A 19,351-nucleotide genomic window follows, 5' to 3' on the forward strand; every position below is an offset into this window, starting at 1 on the left:
TCATGTGGCTATTTTGCACTAGAATAGAATAAGAAATGCAGAACCAATGTAAATCGGCTCATCAGGAGGAAAGTACACTGAAGAGCATGTATAGAACATGCAAAAAAAAAAAAGCGTGGCAATTTTGAATTGTCCATCTATCTTGGATATGTGCTTTCAGATTGGGACACATTCAAACCAAATTGGGCAAATTCCTGTTCAATTTTGGGCATTGGTCCTTCAGAATTTTTTCATGCATCCGGCAACGATAGACATGTCTGCCAAAATTCAAGTGTTAGGTGGTGTTAGGGGTTAATTTTTTGGTAACGAGAACTGGTATTCAGCTCAAAATGGTTGCATTAAAGGAAAATGGTCACCTTCCTGTTCAAGTTTGAACATGGGTTATTGAGACTTTTTGGTGTGTCCCATCATGATGAACAAGTGCACCAAATTCCACGTCAATTAATGAAACTGAGTTGATCTGGAGTGTGCAAAGGGGTGGGGCCACACTATTTGGACTTAACAGGGGAAATTCATGTAGTTTATTTTGCAGTCTATTGATTTGCATAGGTGAACAGCGCTTGAAGCTAACATACTGGGATTTTTACAGCCAGCGACATGTTTATGTGTGAGTTCGGTTCAAAGGCATTAGAGCAGCAATAATGTCTCTTCTTGGGGTGTAAACATTGTGACTCCCAACCACTGTGCTGCACCACATTAATGGGAAATGATCCAATTTCACTTAATTGGTCCCAAAATTTTTATTTATTGACGACAAATACTGTTTCTGTTCATCTATCTATACCAGCAACATGTATTGACAGGGATAACAAATACTCTTCCACCACATCATCATTATTGCTTTTTTTTGTGATATTTTGACTATTTTTCATTTGTTAAAATATTCTCAATGACAGTATTTGTCATGTCAGTTGTTTAAACTACAGGAAACTATTTTATTTAAACACACAGTTTTAATAGAATAACATCATGATTTTATTTTCAAAAGTATGAAATTGAAAAGTGTGCCACAGGACTGCGTTTGAAGACAAATTGAGGTGTTACACTTTTTTTTTTCATTAAACAAAACATAGTTGTCCATGTTATAAATAATATGGCTTGACTTGAGTTGAGTTACTAATGCATGATTCCAAATATTAACTTGCTAGAGTTTAGTGTTGGTCCTTCTTGGCTTCCTTGTTTAGAGCCGCCCCTGATGATGTGGTCTATTTTTATTTATTGATCTGGGTCAAATATTGAAATGTGAAAGCTCAGGCAGTTTTCTGTTTTGGCGGTCAGATTTAAAAACAAACATTTGAGTAATTAGTTATTTGTTCTTTTTTCGATTGCCAATTGAAACCGCGTGGAACGAACGATTCAGGGATTGGGAAAGAGTGGCGCAAATGTAAACAATGTTTGTTCTGATCCCGCAGTCCGGATCCAGTGTTGTTTTCATGGCGTTGAAATCCGCTTCCGGGTTTTGCATGTCTCCTCGCCCCTCACTAAGATGGCTGTGTCTCGCGGAGCCTCGTGCTGGTTCGCTCGATTTCTCGCTCGCGCTCTACTTGTGCGTTAGAATCCCCCTTTTTTCTTTTTTTTTTTTTTTAAATACACTGATGCGCCGCAAACACACTCACACTCCCCCAGTTTAGCCGTCTCCATATTTTTGCGTGTTCTCCTTCGCCCAAACTTTCCCCCTGTCCTTGTTTTTTTTTCTCAAGTTGAAACGGAGTCGCGGTGGATTTACCGGATACCGGTCCGGACGGAGGGCAAATCCGGGGGAGGGGGGGGGGATGAACCGGGACGTCGGGTACGTTGTGTTAAATGCAGTTATATTCAATGATTATTCGGGGTTTAATCGCTCGTGAGTCGCCTTGCTGAGAGAAAAGGGGCGCTGTAGAAAGAGTGGGGAGGCGAGAGAGGGGGGATATCATGGCCGCTCAGGTCGCCAGCGTCGCCTCTCTCAACGCGAGCCCGCCGTCCGAACTCAAAAAGCCGGATCGGGACTCGGAGGAGTCGGCGCCGGGGGAGAAGCAGCCGCAGCAGCATGAGAACAAGGAAGCGGGGCCCGACGGCGACTCTCCCGGCCGAAAGGAACTGCAGGACGGCGGCGACGCTGCTGGGGGAGGAGGGGATCCTGACATGAAGAACGGCAACGGGAATTTGCCCAGGGTAAATAATAATAGCAGTAATCAGAACGATTCCGGCGGGCCCGAAGGGAATAACCATCCCGGCGTGGGACACCACCACACGGGCCCCTTCCCACCACCACCTTACGGCTACAACCAGCACTACAGCCGGGCCCCTTTTCATCAACATGGCGGACAACAAAGCCCTGGCATGGCAGCTGCGTCGGGGCCGGGCATGATGGACTCTTACCCCGCCAATTCCCACGAACATGGCTACCCTAACCACTATAACAACTACAACCCCTTCCAGGGCAGGACTTCATATCAGGGTCAGGGCTACGGGGCCATGAGTTCCCCGCGGAACAACCAGCCCCCGGCGGCTGGGGGACAGCCAGGCAAGCAGCAGCCAGCAGCGGCGGGAGCAGGAATGGCTGCTGCCTCCTATAACAACCAGAGGTATAACATGGGAAGCCAGCAACCCACGTCGACGCCGACGTTAAACCAGCTGCTCACGTCCCCCAGCTTGGCTAGGAGCTACCCCAACTACCCGCAAGGAGACTACAACAACCAGGAAGGGGGCACCAAGGCGGCGGCGGGGGAGATGGCGAGTGGCTACGGCGGGGTTCATCCGGGTTGGCAACAAAGGGCCCATCACCCGCCTCCCATGAGTCCGGGGAACACCGCACAAGCCCCCAGTAGGAACCAGGTAAGCCCCCCCACTCGGAAACCTACCACGCTAAGCTACCAGCCATTGTCTATGGAGCAAGAGCTCTAAAATGGCTGCCTCTCTCTTTTCACACACCACCACCACCCCCTGCAATAGTGTTTCGGAGCGAGCACAGAGTCGTGTCTTTCGCGTAAAAACAACTTTTTGTGGCGAAGAGGTTAGGGGGGGGGAGACGAGTTTGGCCAAGTACGGCGAAGAGTTTGGCCAGGGAAAGTGCGTTTAAAGAGCAATGAGGTGATGTTGCTTATTTCTCCCTTCTCTTCTTCGAACCTCCATTTGGAGATTCAACAGCGAATAGCCGAGGCTCGTTTTTCCGTATTTAAAACATGCTAAAGTATGTTGTTTGATTTGATATACGAAACGTGTCATCGTTTAAACTAGACGGAAATGACAGCCTCATATTTGGAAAAAACGTATTTGCATATTCATTAAGCAAGAAGCTACGTGCTACAAGCATTTAGTTGCTGCATGTTAAAGTATGTGTTGTGGAAATTACCATCAGTTCAGCATGCACTCTGATCAAAACGTGTGATCGTGTCTTTCCTTTTTATGAGTGTTCGTATTTTTTACACCCCTTGTTTCCCCCGCTTCCGTGTTGTCAGCCCGGCCGCCAGCACTCGGGCTCAGCGCAGATTGCCTTTTGCTTTGGGATTTGAATTATGGAGGTAAAAATCGTGCTGTCAGAGCCACAAGACAGTTGGTCTTAGGTTGACATGCGAGCCGAGATCTGATTGGCTGGCCGTCCCTCCGCTCTCGGCCATTTATAATTGAATCTAATGGAAAAAAAGGGCTGCAGCCTCCCCCCCACGCCCCCGCGTCACCCTGTTACATACTCCTCCACCAAACAAAATAGTGCTGCTTTTCCTCCCCTTTTATGGCTTTTTATGGTGAATTGTGTAAAAGTGTGTAACTTTAAAAACGCACCTGCGTGTAATTTTATGTTTAGAGGTTTGCTGAATTGGCCAAACACCCCAACACAAAATATACTATTCGGCATTTTCCCTTAATATGGTGGTTAGGGGAAACATGTATAAACAGATAAGAGGTGGCTAGCTATGAAGCTGTACACATTTGATATTGATGATAATTAGGATGATTTGTTTACACGCCATGGTATGATTAAATAATCTGTAAATTATCATTATATTGTACATGACATTGCTGTCCAACAAAATGACAGGCATTGTTTTTGGTTTGGGATTAAAAAAAAAAGATTTAAAAGCGCACCTCAGGATTTGTTTAATTATGGATTTGAATACTCTAATAATCCAGGTACACTTTACTTTTTACTTTATTGATTTATTTGGATGAAACAAGGCACCCTAATATGATATATCAAGCATAGTTACACGGCTGAAGTTTAAAAGTAACACATTTAGCACAAAGCTAATTTAGTTCACATATCGCGACCAATTCTATATAGAATATTTTATTGTTTTCTCCCTCTTTTTTGTAGGTTTACAATTTGCTTTAAAATAGTTCCAATTTGATTGCAGTGTGGGAGGAGTATCGGCTTAAACATGAAACGATAAAAAAATGTTATGGTTTCTGAAGTGCACATTTTTACCAATGTCATTCATTGATTGTATGTTAGGTGTGTTCCCATGGCATCGCAAGTTCCTGCACCGGTGCGTCGCAGTGGCTTTAGTTGTTTACAAACAGCAAAGGTGTCAGCCAAGTGTCACCGCATTTTTTTTTTCTCCCCTCCCTCCCGAAGGTTTACAATAGCCTCATTTACTTTCCCCGCGCATTACCATGCGAAAGCACTCACCCTTGCGCCTCCCTCGAGTAATACCGGTCACATTTGGTGTTTGTTTACTTTGTGGTTATGTCATTTGCACAGACAGGAGATGTATTACAGGACAACATCGTCTCTGTACATGTTGCCTAAAAGGCAGTGTTTTGACAAAAAAAATGATTTGAATTGTTATGGCCTTGAGACCGCCATCATCCATCACCAAATGAAGGACTATTTTCATTTATTTTCTTCATGTCCAGTTTAAAATGCTATGTATTTAGGATTAATTCAATTTGTTCAATCACTAAGGACTGTGTGTAGAAAGAACGGTACCTTTTCTCGTAAACTTTTTAAAAAAATGTTTTACATTTGGCCCGCAAGCAAACTGACATCTCTTATCGACAGCGCTTTCCATGCCAAGAAAGGATCCCGCTGACTGGTTGCAATATTTTGGAATTAAATGCTAAAGCGAATCACGCCATATCATATTTAGTGGCATCACGTTTTTTTTTTTGTTTTTTTACCCGCAGTCGTTTTTCTGTCACTTGGTACACAAATCTATGAGAAGAGGCAAACAAATCAATGTCGATGAGTGCTCTTCCAACAGATTCCACTACACCGACATTAAATATGTATAGTATACTATTACACTTTTGAATAAAATTGTATATTTCCATAAACTTTGCAATTAATAAAGGCTAGCGAATCGAAGTGTGCAAACTTACATTCCTATTTATTTATGTCAAGCAAAACCATAGATTCACATTGGTTGTAATAACGTGTTTAATCATGCCGTAACAGTCCTACAAGGGTAAATATATGAAAATACAAAATGTAATGATTGAAAGCCGATCGACCAACGTGCTTACTAGTTTATGATAACATTTTGATGGGACGTTTTTGGCAATCTTTCTTGACATGTTAGGCTGAAGCACTTGTGTGACTTACTTTTTTCACAGAGACTCTCCACGCTTTGCTTTCTAGCCATGGGTACAAGCGAAACTAAAAATATCGTTAACTTAAGTACGATTATAACTTTTTTTTTGGGTCCGTTTTGATTTGACATCTGCGACGTTGCAATGTCATTCACTGGTGACAAAAAAAATTAATCACAGCAAAATGAGTGGCCGATGGATGGCCGCTTATGAAAACTCGTTGCCTAAACACCGCAAACTCCATGACTTTTCAGTCAGGTGCCGTTACCTTTTTTAATCATGCCATATAGGTCAACAATGGTAAATTTATGGAAGCCGTTAGATGCGGCAATAAAACATCTTTGTTATTGTGTAATATAGAAATGTAAGGGTCAAATGTTTTTTTTTTTTTTAAATAGAATATCAGGGTAAAATCTATCAACCAACCAGCGGAAGCTGAGGGTGTTTGACTCTGTATGTTGATCTCAGACCACTTTTGAAGCCATTCACTGTTTTTGCTCGTCCGTGTTGCTTTCTCTCACGGCACCAAAGTGCATTTGTGTCCGCTCTGCTGGCCCGAAGCTTTAACCCGAGCACGGCCGATCATACAGATGAAGTCCAGTATTGACCTCGACGTGGGCGGAAGAAAACGGTATGCTAGCATCACCAATTTTGAACTCCGCCGGCAAACGGGTTCTCTAAAGTAAACCTCACATAGAGGAAACAGAAAAGACTTTTGAAGGTTTCACGAGGGCTAATTGGGCTTTTTTTTTTTCATGAAAAGTTGCCGTTGAAGCACTGTCAACAGAAGAAAAAGAGACAAATAAGAAAATAGCTATTTTAAAATTGCACAAGACACGACTGGGAATTGTGCTTGAAGAAGTCTGTGACATTGATGAAGGTCATAGTTGCAAGAATAAAACTTTAACTAGAATAATATGGAAAGAGGGATGGACATACTAATCAATTGTTATGAACGTTGTACATTTTGTGTGGGGTTCACTAATGTCGATAAATTGTGTATAAAATATGCTTACGCTTATTTAAGCGCAACTTTTTAAAGTATTCCATAGCGCCTGTTTTTACACTTGCTCCCACAGTTATCCAAATAAGAGGCAAAGCATGATTGCTTCAAGCCCTTGGCCACTCCGTTTGGAAGTTTCCTATAAAACTGATGCATAAAACAAGACAATAAGCCATTGTGTTTGCACGTACACATCACTGTTCAACCAAATCATGTAATTTCGTCTAACGAAAGTCAGCTAGTTAAATACTAACATATAATGTGACAGTGAAACGTCATAGACAATCTTAATAAAAATGAGCATTGATATTGGTAATTGTTTAGCTGCTCTGTGGGAACAATAAATATTACTGGAGCTCAGTTGGGCGCCTTCTCTGCCTCTTCTTCTTGCTTTTAATTACGCTGCTTCTCTTCCAGTAGACCTAAGTGCTACCTGGCAACAAAAATTTTTGTCGTGTCTGTATGCTGTAAAAAAAAAAAACTATTAAAAAAAATGTCGCTTAAAAATCTGAAATATAATCGGAGCGTAAACAATAAACATCATCTGAGCAATTGCAGATGCTTGTTTGTTCTGAAGTTGAGTATAAATCAAGCGGTAACAACACCACAGCATTCACGTTATGGTCAATTTAAGATCTCCATAGTTTGCCATTGTAAGTGTGGTTGTTTGTACTTTTACTGACTTCATCAAATACATTCATTCATCTATTCATTAAGAGCAAGCTTATTTTTAATAGAGTGATCAACACTCAATATTCAAATGTTTTATTTTAGATACTGGTATTCAAGTGCCAAGACCAACTATAGATAAATGTGTTAATGAAGGTCTAAAAATACCGGCTCTCCTAATTACTTGTGCTAAGGGTTGGCAGCGGGGTTGTTTTTGGAGTAGCTGTCATGTCAGGTGGCTCTCCCATCGCCATTCAAAGACGTCCTCGTGCTTTTGTGTGACGCCCAAGTTTGCAATAATCCCAGAGCAAAAACTCAAGTTGAAATCCTAATGGAAACGCACCAAAGCAAGGCTGTTATTTATTGACTTGACTGCTGCTAATGGATGCGCACACTGCTCCGCCGCCGCCGTCTAAAAGGGAGCACCCCCACCCGCTGCAAATTGGAAAGTAGCTTACAAATCAAACGCTCATGTAATGAAGGTGGACGATATTTATCACCGCCGGAGCGTTCGAAACAGCAACACGTTTTACCAGGGCCGTAGGGTTTTTGTCCACAAATGCTCTTTATACGTAATGACAAACTTTTGTTTGATCGTTGCATGATTTATTTATTTATTTATTTATTTATAATAAAACATGTGTTTTGGCTAACTAATCAAGTCTTTTACACCCTCTGTTAGGAATTAGCCTGTTTTGAGGGGGTGGTTCAGTCTCGACTGTTGAGCGTTCATTACCATGACAACTTTGCTCATAATCATAACGAGGAGGTGGCTACTTGCTGAGGAAGATGACCCGGATTTCAGTTTCACTCACGGAGGCATCATTTTGTCACAAACGATTCAATGACTCAAACCACTTTTGTAATTGGAAAAACGACATATTTGCTCCTTTTGATTTAGACCAAAACTGATTTCTATATCTTGTCACAACTGCTGTAAAAGGCTCATTGAGTACAAAAGCGGAACGCGCTAAGTTTAAGGAGGAAGTTCACTTTGCGCTCTTTAGCCCGGCACTGCTGAGTAATGATTCTCCACAGGCCACATGGACAACACGCTGCCTTCCGGCACTGTGTGCGTATGTATGTACGTGTGTGCGTGCGTGTCTGAGATGTGATGGTGTGTGCGTACGCTGGGAGAAACGGTGTCAGCGATACCCGGGGGGGAGGGGGCTGTTTTGTGAATGATCTTCGTCTGCCCCCTGACAGCTGTGTGTGTTTGTGTTACGCTGCACTTATTTGGCGCTGGTGTGTAAGCGCGTGTATGCGCGTGTATGTCTGCTGCTGTTGCCGCCTCGGGAAGCTCTCTGACCCGCTCTTGCTCCTCGCGTCACCAGCCGTTCATCTTCCTTAAGTGACGGCTCCTCGTTTCCGTCCCACTGTCACCCTCGGGACGATGTAGCCTTCAAGACACAATGCCAACTAGGTAGGAAACGTGATATCGTTGCTGTTGTTTCGGTCCAACATAAAATAGCAATAGGAGAAAATCCGCGATTTATAGAGAGACCCTAATAAAATAAATAGCGCTTTCTTGAAAATTGTTTTACCCCACCCATGCACTTTAAAACTCACTTAAACTTAATTTATCCTTTACGCGGTTATTCCTAAACTGTGATCGAGTATACCATGGGAAATGATCCAGGTACACATGACGTATTTGACTGAAAGTGTGATGTAGCGTTTATATGAGGAGATTTTATGTCGTTTACTATAATGTGATGAAAGTCAAGCCAAAGTTAAGTCAAATTGATGATGCTATTGAGAACAGCAATCCTCTTAACTTTTTCTCCACGGACACGACGACATATTTTGTAATTGGTGAGAATCTTGTATGTGCCTTTCTTCAATAAACCATCAGGTCATATCTTGCGTTCCATAGCCTAGTGTGGAGACTGGCGAGATGTAAGCATGATATGTAACGAGGTTCACTTTCGCACAACTTCTATGAAGGATATTTTTGTTTTTAATCACATAATTGTTGTCAGTCAGACGTAACGTTGTGGTGACGAAGTCCAGCTTCCCGCGTTCCTGCTGCTGAAGCTAGCTAGCTAACCGCTACGCTAATCCACAAACACAACTTATTTTTGTACTTTCAAACTCGTGCACATGTACGATTGTCGCCTTGTGGGCCGGGCGTTTCGCCAGTTCCCGGAGCGTATAGTTTGGTGACTGCGGCGGACTGGCCAGTCGAAAGTTGTCTAAATTTGCTAATTGGAAGACGAGACCCCCCCCCCCCCAAAAAAAGCACAAGATTAGCCATTAGTCGACTTCAAGCTTTAAAAGTCCATACGGAGTAGTTAAGTCGACCCTTCGGGTAGTTGGTTCAAATTCAACCCCTTGTTGCGTACTAAAACAAAGATGAGCCTCTTGTAGAGACAAATGCCGAAGCAGGTCTCATTGCATTGGCGAAATCATGCGGGGGGGGGGGATCCTTCATTCTCTTTGACATTTGCCTTCTTAAAGGCTCCAGATTAGCATAATAATATCCTTCTCGGAGCCCTGTGCTCGAGGAGAGACTTCATCGACTTTTTGACGTATGGTGTGAAGGCGTTCCGGATTTGAAGTGGTTAACCTTTAAAAATGGAACCTGCTGTTGATACTAGAAGGAAAGGAATGATGCTACCGGCTAGAATTGTACACCTATCGGCTCTAGCTTGCGCATAAATGAATAAAGAATATTTACTGTATTTCTTCAAATAAACAATATACCCTGAATTATTATTATTATGACGCAATTCAATTCAAGAATATTAAATAGTTCCCATTCGATCGTTGTTGCTAACCAAAACCATAGCCCTTCCGTTCAATGTACTGTAATCATTTTATTTTTTTAAGTACTGAGACTTACCACCTGTTGTAAAGGAGTTCCATGTGCAATATTAAAGAATATTTGTTTGTCTTTAACAACTAGTGATCCGATGACTCTTAACGTGGTTATGCCGCAGTACGTGCGTCCATGTTCCAGGGAGCTACATTTTGAGTTCCATACACTTCAACTTAATTCTTGCCATGATTTTCTGTGTTTTTCTATAACCCCTTACATATTGGCCATCCAGCGTAGACCATCTTTTTTTCCACCCCATTCTCCCATCCCACGACCCTTTGAGGTCAGCATGCATCTGATTATCTGAATGAACAAACCCGCAACGGCTGTGTGAGCCACTTTGGCGGGAATGTAGCATGAAAGCGGCTCACGGGCCATTTAATTTTATTTTAAATGACACTTTCACGTGTCATAAATTGCAATACACCGCTAACTTTGTGCAATGCCGCTGCAGAAATGTGGACAAATAAAGGCCTGCCCACTGGTAGATGCCGCCTCCATTTGCACTTGAGTAAATAAACGCGGTGGCCACTATTTACGAGATGGCATTTTTATTCAAATAGATTGTTTTGCTTCAGTAGCTCGGATGTGGTATAACAGCGGTGGCCGGTTAATAGTAAAGTTGCAGAGCCTGACATCAAGAAGCACCGTTAAAAACGCAGCAAAGACAAACATGAAAAAAGGAATCCTCACGAGGAGATAAAAACACATGAAAAGGACGAGTGAGCAAGACGTCATTGAAAGTGATCGGCATGGCACTTAAGATGATGTGTGTGCAGATGCATTTGACTAATATTTTAATTCTTAAGAGTCGAAGTGGCATTGTGGGTATAAATATAGAAGCGCGTGTTACCCAGGTCAGCACAACCCACATTTCATACAAGGTCAGCATGTGTTTGTGTGTGCAGTGCAGTGTGTCAAGAGTTGAGATTCCAACCACGAGGTAGGCATTGACCCAGCTTTTTGGTTCCTTCGCCCATCAAGAATTTAGAGTATTTATGGATGAGTGGTGAGTGACGCGCTGATATCAATGGTTTGGTTTAGAGGGGGAAACTTGACTTTTTATAAATAGCCGTCTCTGAAGTGCCTGCCCACCCATCAAGTGTGAAATTACACAACCATGTAAATCTTTTGTCAGCTGCCCCCCCCCTCCCTCTCCAAAATGTCTCTGTGAGCCAGAATTTTGCAAGATTGTGACATAACTGTTTGTCAATTTTTTCATAACACCACCCATACACTGTTTAACCGCCCACAACTTGAAAGCTAGGCTAGGTGACGATCTCGCCATTTTCAACCAGCATCCCTAATTGTCATATCATGAAGACCCTTACTCGTCATGTTTCCTACTTTTTTTCCACATAGTTGTACCAGCCAGTTTTGCTCACTCCTGTCATTTGACTGTCGCCTGAAAAAGTAGCCAACTTTTTTTAAATTTGTGAAACAAAGCATACTTATTGGATTGTTTGCTTTTCGTCTGCCTTTGTTTTCAAGCGATAAATCACTTTCCTCTAAGCGTACTAAACGCTAAACCGGCAAACATGAAGTTTTGTCACCAGCATTTATCACCGCAACATGCACGCTACCCACAGGTGCTACTTTCACTCCCTCTTGACCTTTGGAACGCCTCAGTTTGCCTCGCATCCTACCTAGGAAGCCTCAGAGAAAGTACAGTTTTGATCTTAAGTTCGCGGACATTTTGAAATATTGGCATTTTTGTGGAAAATGTAACTGAGCATGCGGAAAACATTTTATGTAGGGATAGTGGGCAGGTGAAGCCATTTGTTACTGAAATTGTGTGGCCCTGATCAAAAATGTACTTACACTTGATTATTGGGCCTGATAATAAACACACATGTGGACATAATCAACTTTTAAAAGGCTATTAATGGCCATACGTGCGTTACTCTGATTGTAATTACCTGTAGTGTATAAATATTCAATGAGTTTCTTATCTCTTGAGACCCCTGTTCATTTAATCCGTGGCAGCACTGACTTTTGCTGGTTCCTGGGCCTTGGCGAAAGCAAGCAATGTTAAAGGACCTGTGAGAAAAGGTGCTTAAACTTTATGAATCAGGAAAAGGATATAAAGAGATAGGTGAAGATTTGAAAATGCCAATTGGTAGTGTTCAAGCTCTGATCAATAAGTGGTTCTGTTAAAACCGAGCTGTGGTCAGGTAAACCAACAAAGATTTCAATCACAGCTGCCAACAAGATAGTTCAGGATGCAATGAAAAATCCATAAGCAATCTCAGCTCAAATATAGAATTCTTTGCCAAAAAGTGTTTTTGTTCGATATTCACATTTCCTTTAAAGAATGGTACACATCTTACAAATTTTGATGAGGTATGTAAACATATGAACACAACTACATAGGTTTGGCATGAAATCTTTACAGGCTGCTCTCTCTCTCTCTCTCTCTCTCTCTCTTACCTTCAAAAATTAACTTTAACCTACCAGATTTCAGTCAACCATCTGTTAATATTGGAACTGTGAAGGCTTTATTGATATGTAGCTGTTTTTCTCTTTAGTTTGGGTTGATTACTACTTGAACATTGCATTCACCGCTGCAATTCTCTGGCTTTTTAGTGATGATATGTAAGGACTGATACTCTGGACTGATGGCGACTGGCAACTCACTTGGGAACCATATTTAGCTACCTAAAATGTTAACTGAAGCGGATAGGATATGTTGTATTTACTGGTAACTGGAACCGGAAACGCATTTGTTAACTTAAGAGGGAACCATATAATCGTAGGCGCTGTCTCCACATTACACCTTTTAACACGGCAGGCCAGGGCGAACTCATCTGCAACAAGTGTTAAGATGCCACGCTTTTATACACTTGAGATGCTTTGGTGCTGCTGTTTTGGTTAGCAACTGATTTCAAACTGGCCCAGTAGTTGTGCGTGTCGGCCGTATTGTCAATGAAAAGTGATAATTACAGGTGACATCTTAAATAATTTAAAGGTATAATATGTAGTACTTGCACAATTCAAACACAGTCAGAGAGTTTTGTCTTCATTGCTCTGAAAACTTTAAAGATTTGTTTTCATAATTCATAGGTTGCAAGTGACCGCGCTCCTGCCATCCTGAACATCTTTTAAAAATTCCTGGGAACAGCTGGCCGTACATCTGGCCCAAGATATGATGCCTTTGCTCGGTGTGGAAGCCCGCACCAGCAGGTGCAAGGCTGCCACCCCCCTCTGCCCACCCCGGTCCCTCCTTCGTTTCTCATCCGAGTCACTGTGCGGTCAATGGGAGCTCCCAAGGTTGATGCATTGGGATGCCAGACTAATTACTTAATTGAAAACATGGCCTCTTTGCTTGTTTTTCCGCGGTCTCCTGTTTACGCTAACTGTCGTTTATGGGCCTGCTCTGAGCGCTTTGCGCGTCACTAACAGTTCACCTTCGCCTGAAAAGTTGTTTCTAACCTCAAGTAATCAAGTGTCAAAATGTTATTGGTGTTCTAGTTTTTGCTCGCTGTTCTGTTTGTTGTAGGGTGGTCATTCATGTGTAGTTTTCTTAAATAATACTTCATATGGGTCATGACACATAATCATACCAATAATAACAGTCAAAATTGAACAACATACTTTACTCTTGATAATTGTCATAAAAATAAATGTATTTGGTTTTGGCACTGTTTCGTCCAAGATATCTGATGATTTGAGCCCTTTTGTTTTTCTTCTTTTTTTTTTATTACTGTCAAGAGGTAATTTATCTAGCCGGCCCGGCCTAAAGCGTTCTTTCTATAGGAATTTTACATTTTGGTGTGGATGTGTATTAATGTATAGATTCATGTTTAGAGAGGAATATTTTTTAAACAGGCTACTTACTTCATTTCTCTATGATTAACACCTAAATTATGATGACTAAATTCTGACCGCGTGGCTGTTTATCCACCGGAATCAATTCCAGTCTTTGGTTCTGGGAAGATGGCACTGATCATTATCTATTTTTTCAAGGTAAAAGGGTAGTAAATTCTGGTTGATTGACATCATCAGAAGTCATTTAGATTTGGTTGCTTGGTCACTGTAGGTCATATGTCTGTTTAAAGTATGTTAAAGTCAAAGATATCTGATTTCAGACCTTGTTAGCACTGGTATAGCTGTTTGTTGTGGGGTTACGCAGAATTACACAGATTTCCACGGAACTGTAAGTGCATTTGGATCTCTGTAACAAGAAAGTTTTGGAGGACTGTTTAGAGGTGATTCATCTATCCCTAAGAGAATCCTTTCAAAAAATGTATGCGGCTCTGAATAGAACTTTGGATTCATATTCTTAGTTTCTCTGTGAATAACACACGGACTGTATAGTAAATAGATTTTATCTGCGAAAGTTTAAGATGGTGGTTTGACGTTGGCCGGGTTCTGTGCTTGCCTGGAATCCATTCGGGTCTTTGGTTCTGGGAAGATGATCACCATCTATTTATTATAATGATAGTAAATTGTGGCCGAGTGACATCATCAGCCGTCAGCTTGATTTTTGTGTTGCCATGGTCATGCGTTAATAAGCCATTTCTCAGTCTCAAGTTTCATAAGGTAGAGAAAGTGTCCTGGAAAAGACTTCTCAAGCTTCACTTCCCAGGCGGAAGCGTGTGCTTCTCTCACCGTGACTGTGGATAACATCATCAGTGTGATGTAAGCTGCCAGGCCCGCCGTGCGCACACGTCCACGTGCTTTGCCCTTTGGAAACAACAATTGCAGCCATAAAATTGACTCCTGTGGTCTCGGGATAGGATATCCTGTCCCCTCTTTTGTGTGACATGTGATGCGCGCCGCCTTACGAGGGCCGGCCCTCCGCGGCGTGTGTTTGGGCTGCCGCCTTGCGTGCTGAGGGGCTTTAACGTGGAACAATGGTGTGTGTGCGCCGTGGCGGATTAAATTAGCAGCAGTTGTTTATCGTCTTCCCGTTGCCGCTTCGACCCATCTGCTCCAGAGGGCCCCCTCCCTCCGTAGCCCTTTACAAATCCCTCCCCACACCACACAGACACTTTTGAATTGTTGCAATATCCACCAGCAGGCTTGTCGTGACACAGTACATCAGCCCAACCTCTTCTGCCAAGAGTAATCGGGCTTTCCTCTATGCAGATTAGCCATGTGCTAATTGCCGTTATTTATTTATTTGATTATGGGAGACAAAAAGGGAGGGAGAAGTCACCGCTAGAATTTGATGAGATGACTGCACAACAAATAGAGAATGCTGTCTGCAGGTTTAGTTGACATCCAGTTTTCATTCCGGAGACTTGGTTATTAGTGGCTTTGAAGCTGTGGTGGATTTCTATCGGTTTATGATTAAAATACCCGCTCTCGTAGTCTTTATTGAGCTGCCACTTTGTCTTGTTGAGATATCACTGGATATGATTATTTAATATGTAACTGGACATTAATCGAATCAAAACTAATTTAAAACAAATTTACCAGTATATTTATAATGGCAATGGAATAGAATAGCAATCGCAAATTGCAGCATGTTGTATTTTAAATACAGGTAATCTATAGTCCACTTTTTACACATGAGAAATTGCAAATGACAGTAATCAAAATGAATTGGAGAAAATGTGTCTTTTGAACCAGCGAAATAGAAAAAAAATTAAGCACAATGTAAAATTGATTAACTGTATTATTATGCTGTGCTGCTCGCATGCAAAATCGAAGCTGTATCCATGAAGCAACACCTGTAGGTAAGTCGCTATGATTTGCAGGCAAGATGGGAATTTGGCATACACAACACCTTTTATCTTGTTAGCTGCCATTGCTATAACATCCTTCTCAGAATACAAGACAGAGCTGTTTACACTTGCACGCCAAATATGGTAGTATCCACGATCACAAAATATAAAATTGTAATACTGTTTATAATGTCAGCCCGTTTTATCGGCAAACTGTTTCATCCGTAATTACCTGAAACATCATGATGTAAAAGTCGCTAAGCAAGAGATAAATATCGCTTCTGTCATGGCTGATGCCATTCACACACACACACACAAAAAAAGTAGACATTGATTCATGTGCGTTAAGTGCAAATAAATGACAGCCTTAGTTCAAGCTCTCTGTGATCTTGCAGCTTAGGTAATGCTGTGTCAATGACTTAAGTAACATGAACAGGAAGAAAAATAATTGCTAATAAACAGATCAATGAAGGCCCGAGTAGTGAACCTGGTCGCTGTTATCTACCGGCCTGAACATGATTCAATGTGTAAACTAGGGAGAAGAACTTGTCTTCATATATTACGATTAATGGCGCCCGTAGGATTTAAGTGCCCCACGAACAGTCAGTCAAGCAATTCTGACAGCCTTATATAGATGAAACTAAGAGGTGCGGGTACGTCCGCCAAGGCCGAACAATGCTAATTTGAATAAGCATCAAATTTGTCACCTCAGTTTTCTTCTTCGAGACTGCTTGCTATTGGTATTTTCTAACACTGGTCTGCTGGGATGTGCAGTGGAATATTGTGGAATTGTGTCCACACAAGCACACGCATGCAGCTTTTGAGTAGCTGTTCATAGAGTCATAAGAGAGAGTTGAGTGGCGGTTCAGTGTCAGCAACGACTCTCCATTTGGCTTGGGAAGCTGGAAACGCTGATTATAGTTGAGCTGTACTTTCCAGCTCTCGCTTTGTGCTGAGCTGTCAAGCTTCCTAAAAGGAAGTGGCCATCCCATTCCATTCCATCTCACCGTAGTGCATCAGTCGCCACCTGCCATCTTCAGCCCAAGATGTTGTCCGTCAAGGCCTCATGTCACATCAGGGTAGTGGTGGTCGGGGGGGGGGGTGTATGTGTACTTCCTTGCAGACCGGGGTTAAAAGTGCATTAGAGGTCACAGGAGTGTGTCTACCGAGGCTTGTTACCTCATCCCCCCACGGTGCAGTTGGTAATGACCCAAAGGAGAGTAGTAACACCCCCCCCCCCTCTTCCCCTCCACGCAACACTTATCCATGCTCCTGAACCTGGAGGAGCTCAGGGGAGCGTGGCCTGGGGGAGGCTAGCCAGAAAACCCGAAGTGGAATTGGTTATCTTGGATAATGTTGCTTGACCACTCTGGCGGCCTGTTGATTTTTCCACGCCTACGCACCTTCCAGCGCACACATTCATTCGGACCACCTCCTACCGTGGCGAGCCCCCTCCAGACCTCCCCCCCTCCGGCTGCAACACTGTCATTCATAGAATGCCAAAGCCTGCTGCTTTATTAAAGACCAGGAAGCGCAAGGCCTGGCCCAGGTTCAAACAGCAGTGCAGCTGGGACCTGTTACATTTTCGGCAGACTGCCCTTTCTGTCTGACGGGCTATAAATAGCCCTGGTGGTTGTCTCCCTTAACCAAGGAAAAGAGGTTTTGGGAGGGGGAGAGGAAAAACACACACACAGATTAATAACCGTGGGAAGCAATGAAAGCTTTGTGTCTGCTGCCCGGGGTCAGCGGGGCAGGAGGTGTTGCTTCTTCAAAGCCGCCATTGTGGCCCGTACGTTTCTGGTTCGGTCACGGAGACGGCGTCCCTGTTGTGAATTTCTGACCACAAATCAAGAAAATGGCTACTTTCAGGAGATCTCGGCGGAATTCCAGGTTTTAATTATTTACGTTTGCGTCACGTGGAGGGATTCCCTCGACATCATCTGTTTTTATGACCTTGGACCGAGCTGCTGACAGCCGGCACTACTTCTACATTACACTACAACCCCTCCCTCCTTCCTTCCCGGAGAGGCTTTGGACCATGTGGATCTTCCAGGGTCCAGACACCATCCTGACGCGTCTCCAGCTGAGCGGCGGGCCCACGTCCAGCCGCCACAGACACTCATGCTTCCTCACGCATAACTCTACGCGACTCCTCCCCGACGTTTTCGTCTGTAACAGAATCCACCCACTGGCACAATGAGCCTGGGCAGGAAAAGGCTCCTGGCAGTTATAGTAGGCCCCGTTCATTCATTCGTGGCCAATTTTTTCCTTTTCTAGTTGGAGAGTAAATCCACTTTTTGTCCTCCCTCTACGCCTTGAGAGGATATTTGCAAATGCCTTTTCAATTGCGTCTAAATGTCTTGACAAGTCCATCCATCCATTTCCCATAGAGCTTGTCCTTATTAGTGTCATGGGTAAGCGGGAGCCTATCCCGGACTATGGGTGAGAGGCAGGACACACCCTGGACTGGTCGCCAGCCAATCACAGGGGACGTACATACACCGTAGACAACCATTCACTCTCACATTCCAATCTATGGACAATTTAGAGTATTCAGACTTACTAACCACTAGTCTACTGTGCTTCTGTTTTGACAAGTCAGGACGTTGAAACCTTAAAAAAAAAAATCTTCTCATGTTTAAAGGATCTTTGTACAGTTTGTCACTTTTTTTACTCGTCACTGCCACCTCTGGCCCAAAGCGTAATTGCAGCATCTGTGTTAGGTTTGTTCATAGTGCGTGTGCGAGTACGTGCACGATCTTAAAGCGGCAGCCACAGTTGACAAACGAAGACATGACTTCAAATGGAGTGAAACTGTGGAGTGTGCAGGGTCTGCAGTCCTTACACTCTACTATGTAGGGAAGATAAAAGCTGATAGATGCAGTCAGAGTAAAACAGTCAGGGCTCTTCGTACTCATCTGGGCATTGATGGAGCATGCATGATGTAGAAAAGGCTTTAACATTACCTTTTTAAACGGCACAATACACCTTTAAACTCCTTTATTCATTGTGTTTCTTCCTGTGTGTCCTCTAGCCTGTAAGCCCCATGGACCAGGTAGGGAAGATGCGTGGCCAACCATACGGAGGACCCAACCCTTATTCCCAGCAACAGCAGCAGCAGCAGCAGCAGCAACAACAACAACAACAACAGCAGCAGCAGCAGCAAGGACCTCCCACAGGACCTGGACCCCAGCAAACAAGCTCCTATCCAGGGCAGGGCTATGGACCTCCGGGCCCCCAAAGATATCCGATGGGGATGCAAGGTCGAACACCAGGCTCAATCGGCGGCATGCAGTATGGACAGCAGGTCAGTACTTATCGATTGGCTGCAATTCCGTAGCTGGATATTGGCTTTAAAAAGCCGAAATGACCACAAGACGATGCTATGCTGTCTCCATCCAAAGCAAAATCTGTAGTTACGAAATACTCTTTATACTTAGTGAAGAATGTTTCTTGTAACACAGAGATGCAAACCAATTTTTTCCCGGAATGCCCAGGAGCAAGAAATTGGTGACAAACACACGGATAAAGAAGGGCGGCATTGTTATTCTGAAATCAGAGAGAATTTACACATCACGGGCATTCCAGGAAATCGGTAGGTTTGGCGTCTCTGGAAATAATAGTTGCTCGCTGCATCAGCAGAAAGAGAAGCCATTAGGAAAAGTGAGAGAGGCAATT

General features: G+C 43.1%; 1 protein-coding gene across 2 annotated transcripts in view; it reads left to right on the plus strand.

Annotated features, from left to right (window-relative positions):
• arid1ab (AT-rich interactive domain 1Ab) overlaps positions 1–19,351 on the plus strand; it is a 53,812-nt gene that overhangs the window by 10,734 nt on the left and 23,727 nt on the right. Inside the window, exons 1-2 of one of the 2 annotated variants that reach the window (XM_086062422.1) lie at positions 1,488–2,814; positions 18,708–18,980. In XM_086062422.1, the coding sequence (XP_085918548.1) occupies positions 1,912–2,814; positions 18,708–18,980 (1,176 nt within the window). In that variant the 5' untranslated portion in view covers positions 1,488–1,911. Of the gene's footprint in view, positions 1–1,487; positions 2,815–18,707; positions 18,981–19,351 lie in introns of those variants that run through there. The other variant, XM_086062423.1, reaches the window with a different exon arrangement.

The sequence above is a fragment of the Leptonotus elevatus genome, chromosome 19, assembly GCF_054856555.1.
Source record: "Leptonotus elevatus isolate MCC_2025b chromosome 19, RoL_Lele_1.0, whole genome shotgun sequence".
In the NCBI taxonomy this organism is placed as follows: domain Eukaryota; kingdom Metazoa; phylum Chordata; class Actinopteri; order Syngnathiformes; family Syngnathidae; genus Leptonotus; species Leptonotus elevatus.